General features: G+C 45.3%; 3 protein-coding genes across 3 annotated transcripts; 1 reads left to right on the top strand and 2 right to left on the bottom strand.

Annotated features, from left to right (window-relative positions):
- Positions 1–1,577: 1,577 nt before the first annotated feature.
- On the top strand, positions 1,578–2,446 carry LOC128726154 (mitochondrial import inner membrane translocase subunit Tim21). The gene is made up of 2 exons (XM_053819945.1): positions 1,578–1,622; positions 1,745–2,446. The coding sequence occupies exon 2, from the start codon at positions 1,746–1,748 to the stop codon at positions 2,427–2,429; it is 684 nt and encodes a 227-aa protein (XP_053675920.1). The 5' UTR covers positions 1,578–1,622; position 1,745; the 3' UTR covers positions 2,430–2,446.
- A 34-nt stretch (positions 2,447–2,480) lies between these two features.
- Positions 2,481–3,530, bottom strand: LOC128726816 (transmembrane protein 231). The gene is made up of 2 exons (XM_053820645.1): positions 3,078–3,530; positions 2,481–3,011 (listed from the first exon to the last, which is right to left on the bottom strand). Exons 1-2 carry the CDS (start codon positions 3,528–3,530, stop codon positions 2,481–2,483), a joined length of 984 nt encoding a protein of 327 aa, XP_053676620.1.
- A 284-nt stretch (positions 3,531–3,814) lies between these two features.
- LOC128723689 (inactive hydroxysteroid dehydrogenase-like protein 1) lies at positions 3,815–8,927 on the bottom strand. The gene is made up of 5 exons (XM_053817453.1): positions 8,747–8,927; positions 8,317–8,550; positions 7,898–8,118; positions 7,709–7,804; positions 3,815–4,271 (listed from the first exon to the last, which is right to left on the bottom strand). Exons 1-5 carry the CDS (start codon positions 8,925–8,927, stop codon positions 4,017–4,019), a joined length of 987 nt encoding a protein of 328 aa, XP_053673428.1. The 3' UTR covers positions 3,815–4,016.
- Positions 8,928–10,638: the final 1,711 nt, after the last annotated feature.

Here is a 10,638-nt window from a genome sequence, read left to right as displayed (position 1 = left end):
CCGGTTGTTCATGTTTTGGATCATTTTCTTTTTGTACTTTAGCGGAAATCTTTTGCTCGCCCTTGTTAGCCTTAAGCAATCGACTATCGGCGATCCGTCTGGTGTTCGGGTGCTTCGTAAGGTAATGCACATTCAAATCTTTTGCACACGAATATGATTTATCACAGACCACGCAACTAAAAGCTCCAGGATGGCTGGCGATGTGTTTCGTTAAAAATTCCTTGGCAAGGATTTTCTTGCAAATCGGACACCGTACATAGTCGTGGCTTCGCATATGTCGCACCAAATCTCGCCGATTGCTGAGAACCAGATCGCATTGGCAGCAAATGTGCTCCAAGGTTGCGTACGGGTGCTTCAATGGTAGCCTCAATGCATATTGCTTCCAGAGTATCGATGCTTTGGTTGGAGCTTGAGGGCGTCGAATATTTTGGCGATAGTTAACCGCACCTTGTTCGCGACGAATGGGCTCGTCTCCGAACTCATCGGCCGTATCCGTTTCCGAGTTGCTACGATCTGCATCCGAAAAGAGTTCGTAGGCAATTTTGTTGACATTACTTATTCCGGAGTTCTCAACATTCTCTTCTGTCACGTCACCTTCCTCCAGAAAGCCATCTGATTGAACAGCTTTTCCAGTTTCGTTCACGGTATCTTTACCAGTCTGTGTCTCTATTTTTACGTTTTGAAATCGCAATTTACGATCACTTGTTATTCGCTTGGTAGCGTCCTCTAGCGAACATTCATTCGACAGGAAGTTTTGTTTCAGCAAATTCTGATTTAATTTAACTTCCTGACTGAACTCAAAGAACTCTTTCACCCTCAAAGAACACTGAACACAGACGTTTTTCGGGTAATTTAAGACGGGCCTTATCTGAAAGTACAAACGAAAGGATCAATGTTGGTGATTTGTTTTGTCAACACAGCCATGCCAATAGCTACCGCAAATGTAAATACAGCCTCCACCATGGCGCGAAACTTCGGATCTGTTATTGATGAATCCTTTCCACCTGTAGCTTGCTTCAAGCAAAAGCGACAATTCGTAGTGTTCATGTTGAATTTCAGTGCGAATGTAAAAACTTCAAAACCAACAAACTGTACATCCCGCAAAATTCGTAGCGTATTGATAAAATTGATATAAATGGATATGGTTTCACAGCGTTTATTTCAACGCCATTTTGTATGCTAGTTTGACAGGCACAACTGATCCGTGCTGCCAGATTACATGAATTAGTCATAAATAAAAAGAAAATATCTTTTGAAAATGATTAGAAGTCCTTTTTTTATATTATTTCATTTTGATTTATATTGATTTGTTCTCTTTTGAAATATTTATCTTATTTTTATCGAATATTTAACCGAATATTTTTCGTCAACGACTCGTGTAACGCTCGGGGTATTTTATTCCCCTCATTTTGGGTAACCTGCTAGAATCAGCTGCTGGAAAGCAAATACTGCTAGAACAAAACGAAAACAAACCTGACAGGTTCGACCTGCCGGTCTAAAACATAACTTTTTCGACAAAAGTTGCATTTAATAATATTTTGATATACTATTTATGTATTTTACACAACTTTATAAGTGATAAGTTCGTTACTCTATCGTGACTTCCAAATTTGAGCATAAAGGTACTACTATGTCATACACTCTTTACTATGTGTTTTCGTTTACATAATTGTGCCGATAATGGCAAAATAATTCGCCTTTAATATATTTTAATTACAATAAAAAAATAATGTTTCCTTTCTAGGATGTCGTTGCTGTTGTTGCGCCAACTTCTAGTCAAACAACGTCCACTTTCATTAGCAATGCTGAGATGTTCGGGGACTAATCCATCCATTATACGATGTTATGCTTCCAGCGGTGAAGCAAATCGTTCACAACCTTCTAAATCCCTGTCTGCTGGGGCAGACCGTACCGACGTTTCAACAGATGTACGACCAATTGGCGAACGAGTGAAGGAAAATACGAAAACCGCCAGTTACATGGGAGTAATACTGCTAGGCGTAGGTGTAACAGGCATGCTGTTTTATGTTATCTTTTGGGAGCTGTTTTCGTCCGATAGTCCCAACAATATCTATTCCGAAGCGTTGGAAAGAGTGAAGGAAGAATCCCGAGTCAAGGACGCGCTTGGGGCACCGATAAAGGGCTTCGGAGAGGAAAGCCGGCGTGGCAGGCGAAACCGTGTCGCCCACACCAAGTACGTGAAAGACGGTGTAGAGCACATTCGGATGCAATTCTTCGTGCAAGGCTTCCGAAACAGAGCAACTGTTCACCTGGAGAAACGGAAAACGTCCTCTGGAAGCTACGAATATCGCTATCTCTTCGTGCAATTGGATTATAATCCTCACAATCCCATCATACTGGAAGATAACAGACTACAACAGGACGCAAGCTTGTCAACTGTCGGTACTGCACCACAGCCGTTCCTGTGAAATTTGCCCAATAAAATTTAGACCATTGTTTTAAAGTCCGTTCGAAAGGCTCTAGTTATATTTTACCTTCCAGGGGACTACTTCTACTGCCCGTAGATAGAAATGTTCGAACAAATATTGCTTTATCTTATTCGTCAGCCACATAGATACGATCAATAGCGGAAAATAACTGCCCCAGAATTGGCAAAGCCGTCTCCACAGAGATGTTTGGTACAGCAAGGCGGTTTCCCTGCTATTAGCATCTCCAATGGATATATTCATTTCAATTCGTATAGAACCAGAGTCGTCCGTAGTCCAATCGGTTCGCTGTGGATGAAACTCGTACCGTGCCGGATTAGAACTTTGAATTAGAGCGCTAATCACTCGCGGTTGAAATCCGTCCAGCGTTGTGTTTTCGTTAGGGTAATATCGATCGCTGAAGTGTGACTTCTGATGTCTCATGAAGAAAGGGCACTGTAGAGAGGCGGTTTGTTTCGATTGTAAAAACCCATGATGAACGATCGTGCCGGAATCAAACTTTGATTTAGGAGCCGGAACCTTTTCCAAAGAGACAAATGATGGTACTACAAAAGAACATTGGGACTAAAATTGCAAAAGAAAAAAAACTTCAGACAGTCACGAAGGCACGAATGTAATTAATTATCTTACTGTCACCGTTGCTTCTAGGAAAAAGTAGAACGTGTAATACATCAACCGGCTTCCAACATCCGGTGGGTTGAAGCTGATCGCGATCGCTAGGTGATCCAGTGCATGATCGTGATCCGAATCGATGGGTACAACTCGCACCTCACTACACGGGTATAGATGTTCCGTGAGTGTGTTATACGACTCGAACGAACTGCACGTTACCACGGACGATCCATCATCGGATGCTTCCATTTCAGCGAGAAATAGGTAGGCGTAGAGAAACTTAACTCGGGGTTGCTCGTACACTAACTGGTGTTGATCCCAAAGCTCACCACGCTTCACGGAAGATAAGATGTAGTACGGCAGGACGAACGCGGCCACCGAAAGTGTGCACACCACAAGTGTGGTCGACGAACATAGTTGGTTGTGATATTTGATAGATACAGGTTTTCCGTAAAAACAAAAAAGCTTCATATTGGATTCGGAACGAGCGCTCCACTGAAAAAAATACTTCAGAAAATATCTTCCATGTTTGTATTATTCTCGTTGCCATGGTAACTGCTTCTCGGTTGCGTTTGCTTGTGACGACATCTATGGGGCGTTTCGAGAGGAAAACCTATATTCGAGCCGGGACATTTTTTTCTGTTCTCTTACTTTCTCACATGAATATGTTTCTACAAATTTTCCACACGTTTCATCGTAAGACTATTTAAACATCTTCTTTATTATAGAAATGGATAAAACATTACCAAACGTACTAATCTCTAGGTACCTCAGTCTCTGGGGAGAAGGCTAATGCTCGCTTGACCCAACGTCGGCCTCCAGCGAACGAAATCTCCACTTATTTTAGCACACATTACCGCCACAACAAACTTCAAATGTATCAGAGTGGGCCCGTGGTGACGAAGCGCCACCTTTACGGCACTGCAGACTCGAGTGGACGAGTAGAGAGGTCCAGCATTAACTGGCCTGCGCCGGCATACCGGACTTATGTTGGTCGAAGTATTCCTTCCGGAACTGCTTGTTCATCATGCCGCCGATCACGGTGCGGATCCATTCTGGAGCGAGCTTCATGAAACCGTACTGAAAACCGTGTGACCAGTAGCCGGTAGTTTGTTTCGTTTTACCGAGGGTAAATGTGGCAAACTTGGCGTACATTTCTGCGTTTGGTATGAACAATCCACCCTCCATAATCGTTGTAGAGAAGTTGTTCATCTGGAACATCGGAAGAAGTAAACAGAACAGGATGTTAATGCCTCGAGTGCAGCACAATGCATATATGTTTGTTAGAATCTTGTAATTGTGTTTTAAAACCTATTGCACAAACAGAGTGTAAAAGAGTTAGTTAGATCGACAAAATTGAAACACGGTTGGATAAGATGAATCATTTCAACGGTATAACCAACGCAATAACTCCTGGAATGATCAAACAATGACTCCTCTCACTGCTAGAGCGTAGAATGCGATTTGAAACTATGTAAGAAACCAGTAGGACACGGCATATATTGAATTTCGCAACGCAATGAATGCATCTGGTTGGGAACCATTAGTGATGCAAGAGGTAGAACCACTACCACCTTCAAAAGGGCATGCTTCCACTTTCAGTGACAGGCTAGGCAGGTACGTGCGACCCTCCATTTGCCCTGAAGATGTGTTGAACATGCTACCGACCATCGCCTGCGGGCTAACTACCCCACCGATCAGAACTCAAGCCAGAAGTGGCACATGGCGTGGAATAGGGAGGGAGACTCGTTCGTTTCCAGCAGACCCACAAAAACCAGTTTTACGATCTGCTGAAGCGGTGGAATTTTCCGTTCTTCAAGGACCAAGCAATCCACCATCACCGGTTGGGCGCCAATGTTGACGAACCACGTGAGATTGGGCGCGCTTATGATCGGACGGGATTTATGCTAAGAGAGAGGAAAAAAAAACAACATATCATACCGCGGCTTTTGGGGTTGATCGGATAGCCATTGGTGGCACCGTTCTCTCAACATCTTGAAAGCTCCTTGAAAATGATCGACCAAAATAAAACTTCATGGGAATGACGAAACGACTGCCTCGCCGCTTGTGGCAAACCACGCGCGGGTGCAAAACGATTTGTTTGCATTCGAAATTGCCGCCACCACGATCAATATTTGAAAACGATTACGCAATACCTTTGATGGAGTATCGAATATCGGCGGGCATTCCATTCATCTTGGCATGAAACCGAATATATATATTCACAGAAAAGCTTGGTTTGCCGGATTTGACTCGGGGTTCGAGTGTATAGATCATAGATTGAATATTTAGCCACGGATCGTTTAAAACCATAAACCAACGGTTCAAAGGTATTGCTTATGCTGGAGCTAATCGATACCATGTAAGCCTGATTGATTGACAGCTATTTTCATCCAAAAACGAAAATAATTTTAAAAGTGGTTATGAAAGAGAGAGGTTGGTTTTGAATGGAAATATAATATTAATACAGTTTCAGTTTTATAACATGTTTTATAACAGTTTTGAAATTAAGTATATCAAACGGGTTTGTGTTGTCGCAACGCTATTGTCCACTTCTAAAGCACCAATGTTCATCAGACAAAAGAAGATTGCAAACAAAGGTGCAACAATCATCACAATCCGAACGCTGCTAATTGTTTTCCTATCTTTTCATGCAGCGAACCGAAAAACGCGCCACAAGATGAACACAATGACGGCATTCTTCGTTTTGGGTCGCACCGAAGGACATTTGAATTTCCGAAACCAAGATCGATCACCTTTTTGGGGGCAGCACCGGTGCGCACGGTTTGCTCAAGGAACCATCAAGCCACACAGATTGTCGGTGATCGTAAAAGTGGTTTACAGCACGCACTCAAGGTACGGCACTGGTCATTATCGATGCTTGGGGTTACACAGTTAGTTGGCCGAGACCGACATAGGAACCCAGAAACCGAGTAGCCACAGAATCGTAGTAACGGTTGCTATCGGAAACCATGCTGCTGGTGTGTTGTATGTAACTTAAAGGCTGCACGCGATGGACGGATGTAAGTTTGTTTCTGTTGTCGCTATTCAACCAATTGATTTCTCGTACTCATACGATGTACACCAGTAACGGATAAGTTTAATTAACAAGCATGAATGGTCGATGCGCACGAGTTCATTACCCACCGGTTACAATAAACATCGCATCCCCACGATAATTTTATGACCCTTTCCGGCAATAAACTGGTTGTTTCGCTTTTTAATAATATTTTTATAGTAAGCGAAGGGCAGCTAATTAAGCTAAGGTAACAGACAATTCCGTTTTCCTGCGGTTGCATGTTTAATTAATTGTTTTGTTTATTGGCTGAGACGGGAAAATGCCATCAAAAGTGCCCTTCTTTCAACCATAACGCCAGTGCCGGCAAACGACTACATGCTGCCCACACACTTGACCGGTTTGTGTCGGAGTGTGGAAAACCTGTCACGATCTACGCCAGCCTTTTCGACCTTGAGAGCCACCAACCGATCGAGCGGGATCGTTTGCATGCAAAATGAGATCACAGAAATCCGATCCGATCCGATCCGGACCTACCTCACGACGTTTGAATACACGTTTGTAAACTGGTGTAGCGAAAGCTACGAGAAGGAAAATGGACGGCAGAAAGACGGTTGATTTTACGAACGGTGGACGATGGAAAAGGTTAACATCGTGATCTTCGACAGAGAGACACCGCAAAAGCGGTGAGACACGCGCCTCAAGGCTTTCTGGCTTATTATGCAAACGGCCTGATTATGTTGACAACGCGAAAAAAAAACGCCACAATTATAACACGCTTTATGTTCACGGTAAAATACGCACAAGCCGTTCGTTGTTCGATTCCTCACATTCGGTAGACTAATATGGACAGCAGACACAACACCGAATGGTAAATAATTGCACAATCTTGTCAAAAACCATCAACCGAGTCGCTTAACTTCTGACGACACCAAAAAAGTGCATTCTAAAGCCAACGTGGGGTAGGTCACTTCACTTGTTATTCTTGTAGCATCGGCAATTACTCATGTCTCTTTGTGACCGACAAACATCTCCCCCTGAGCTGGCTCGTGTTGGTCGTAATTTCCAGCGGTTTACTTTGGCCGGACAACGTTTACCGTCGTCCGAACGACAATATTTGCCTTCACTGACCACTGTTGCTTAACGCGTGTCTTGCGTAACTCCTCCATGCTCTGAACCACAGCCTACGGGATGTTCGATCGACGCAATGTTCCACGATAACACTCCAACAGGCCGGTCCAAGATCTGGTCTGTTTTCGTTAACAATTTGCACTATCGACCACAACACACATACTGTTCGCACGTCACATATGAAACGGGTTTTTCTAGGGGTTGTATTTTTTGCAAACACGTTAACTAATGCCACTCGGTCAATGATATGCATGCGCAGGTGGCCCATTGCACAGGGGATACGCTCGGTTTCGCATAACTAGCGCACCCAGCACGCCATCTGGTGGGCATTTCCCACCGACAAAGGCTAATCGACGATGCCCGGTAAAGATCACGACTCGCTAAAGCGGCCACCACTTGACACTTCACATCACGGTTAGAACTTGACACTCGATCACAACCCCATCCCCAGGCCCAGGTGAAGGCACCTCCGGTGAGGACACTAACCGCGCAACTTGCTTACCTTGGTCGTTACAAACATCGGGCTCACCAGCTGGCAGGTGATACCGAACGGTTCCAGCTCATGCTGCATCGCGAGGGTAAAGTTGTGGATGTAAGCCTACAGACAGCGTGATGGAAAAGGACTCGCATTAGCCGAATCACCGCCAAGGATGGTAATGACATTTCGCTCGATCGTGGACCCATTCGTTACCTTCGTCGCAGCGTAAACCGTCATGTAGGGAAGCGGTTGCAGTTCGCTACCGGAGGAGATGTTAACGATCGCACCCTGGCCGCGTTTTTTCATGCCCGGCAGCACCGCACGGGTCAGCATCGTCACCGCACCGACGTTGATGTTGATCAGCTGCCACAGCTTGTCCTCGGGGATGTGATCAAGATCGTCCGGGTAGTCAACGTTCGCGCCCACGTTGTTTACTGAAAGAAAGCAAAAAAAAAACCCCTCAAGCAGAGGCGAAAACCATCAGTAACCTTGGAGCCCTCCAGCTATCGGGCCTACTAGATCGAGTTACGCGTGTTCTAAAGCCACCCAGCGCACAGGGTGATTTGCATTCCAACGGACGCCGGGCGACAAATGTGGCTCGCAAAAACCCCCCACTGGTTAAGAACGCTCACCTAAAATACCGACCGGTACGGTGTCGAGCTCCTTCCGCAGGTGGTCATAAATTTCGCGCCCATAGCTAAAATCGGCCGCAATCCACTTAGTCTTCACCGAGTACTTGGACTCGATTTCGTGCGCCACAGCGATCAGTTTGTCGGTGGAGCGTGAGACTAAGACCACGTTGAGGCCACGGCTGGCCAGCTGGAAAGCGTACTGCTTGCCGATGCCATCGGTTGAGCCGGTAATGACTGCCGTTCGTTGGCGCCGTCCAATCGCATTTTGATGAAGTGTAAAAGAAACAAAACAGCAAAAAAAACACACACTTAGTAGGCGATGGTCAGCGGAAAATCGGAAGCAGCACAGCATAGGAACTTCCCATGAGGGTGAAGGTCACACGGGTCGCTTTCTACACCGATCGCTTCCGGTTCTGATGCTTCTACCTACCGGCCCATTTGCCGTACCGTTCCGAGAGGGTTTTGTGTTCCGCCGGGGCAAAGTACGGTGCTAAAAGGGCGACACAAATTTGTGCCAGTGATTTGAGATTATCAGCCAACCAAAGGGCGAGTGCCCACACGCCGATAAGAGCTAAACCCCAGAGGGCTAGCTGGGACGGTATCAGCAGCATGCTAACGTCCCGTTTAAATGCTCGTTGGGTTGGGAATACGCCACACGAAATTGCCACTAATTTGTCACTTAAGTAGATCGCTTAGAAGGCCTCGTGGTCGTTGAAACAAGCACTCTTGGAACCGCTTCACATGCACGGAATTGAACGGGAACTTGAGAAAAAGGAAGCCCATGAACAGTTTGCCGCGAGAGAGAGCGCCACACCACGTTTCCGTTCGAAGTTCGGCGTGGAACTGAGCGCGCGCGTGGTTTGCTTGCGTGCCGTTCGCGCAAAGCCACTCGTGGTTTTGTGGTTGCATTCGCGTATCTCTCGCGCGCGCGCGCTGGTGGGTGGTGGATTTAGGGGTGGCTTTTTTTTGGTCATGCCACAAACTCGGGGTTGAAGATGTACGAATTTCGCGCGAACGAATTGAGCGGTTGAGCGATTGAGCAAATGCATGTGGCCTGGGGGTTGATGATTTTGGCTTCCACGTGACCTTTACCACTATTTTTACGAGCTAAAGGGGGTTTTTGGAGATGTGTTTGGTCTTTGGGTAGCGGTGTGTGTTTGCGTTATGTTGAGCAAACCAGTGGCTGAGCGGTGCTAAACACAACATCCGCTAAATCAATTCTGTCAGGTCGCGGCGGATTTGGGTAAAAAGGTTGAAGCGTATTTATGGGCAAAAAAAAAACATTGACATTTTTTGTTTTAGAAATCGCAACTGTTGTGATGCAGTTTTGACTTTTCCACAAAACAAAAAAAAAAGGGAAATTTGTTGCAATCCTTATCTCGTGGCCTCTATTTTGTTACATGTTTGTGTTGTTTAACGTGCGAAAAAAAGCATCATATTTCTACACTGGTTTATAGACGAATATTAATAAAAACAAACTGTACGAATTGACCTGATTGGATAGTTTCGATTTCGAAAGCATGTGTCTGCAAGGAACCTGACTCAACTGCATGATATTCACGTACAGCGCGCATTAAGTGATAGTTGATGAGCTTGACCTATTTTCAGCGAACGAAAACTACATGCACCGATGCAGCGATGTAACATCCAACAATCCCCATGTACCATTTCATCGTCCCAGTGTCGCCGGCAGAACTAGCTGCACTTTTCGCGCTTGTTTCAGGTTTATCTTAACCGCACAAAAATTAACTACGCCTTAATTCCCTTTCACCTTATCCAGATGGCCTTCGTCGTGGAAGGTTTGGTGGGTCGAACTTCACCAGCTTAAGACAAAAAAAAAAACCCCACTAAAAAGGTGAGTGCTTTTGCTGGGGCCGTACGATTGCTTGAAGCTTTTGACAAACGGTGTCAACACGACGAACCGTTGCACCATCGCGTTGAAGGAAATTAAAACATGAACAAAATAGTGTAACAAAAAAAAACACACGCACCAACTTGAGTGACTGCTGGAAGCAACGGTGGGCTTTCTGTTGCAATCGTTTGCTGACGGCTTAAACGGTTTCGCGGTTCATCCGCGATGCATTTCGCGTCGCTTAGGGCTTAGGAGCTTGAAGGCATCCAAATGCTCATGGCTGAAGCTGTTCGTTGGACCAGTTCAAATAGACCAGCGTGAGCTACGGTCATTCGAGCGGCACGTGTTGATGGAATTTTATAATGAAAATATCCCCAATTCGAACGTGATGGAATCCCTGTCGAAAGCCAACCAATGCGAGCCCTTTTTTCAAGGAAGCTCTATCTTTTTGAGGTTAAAATTTCTAGCTT

This window comes from Anopheles nili, chromosome 3 (assembly GCF_943737925.1).
Source record: "Anopheles nili chromosome 3, idAnoNiliSN_F5_01, whole genome shotgun sequence".
Lineage (NCBI taxonomy): Eukaryota > Metazoa > Arthropoda > Insecta > Diptera > Culicidae > Anopheles > Anopheles nili.
This window is presented reverse-complemented; position numbering and strand designations above follow the sequence as displayed.

Coding starts and splice junctions, on each gene's coding strand:
- LOC128726816 (XM_053820645.1), bottom strand. CDS start 3,530: ATGAAGCTTTTTTGTTTTTACGGAAAACCTGTATCTATCAAATATCAC. Junction 3,012..3,077: donor TCCTAGAAGCAACGGTGACA/GTAAGATAATTA, acceptor TTGCAATTTTAG/TCCCAATGTTCTTTTGTAGT.
- LOC128726154 (XM_053819945.1), top strand. CDS start 1,746: ATGTCGTTGCTGTTGTTGCGCCAACTTCTAGTCAAACAACGTCCACTT.
- LOC128723689 (XM_053817453.1), bottom strand. CDS start 8,927: ATGCTGCTGATACCGTCCCAGCTAGCCCTCTGGGGTTTAGCTCTTATC. Junction 8,551..8,746: donor ACGGTACGGCAAATGGGCCG/GTAGGTAGAAGC, acceptor AACGAACGGCAG/TCATTACCGGCTCAACCGAT. Junction 7,805..7,897: donor CGGTTTACGCTGCGACGAAG/GTAACGAATGGG, acceptor CGCTGTCTGTAG/GCTTACATCCACAACTTTAC.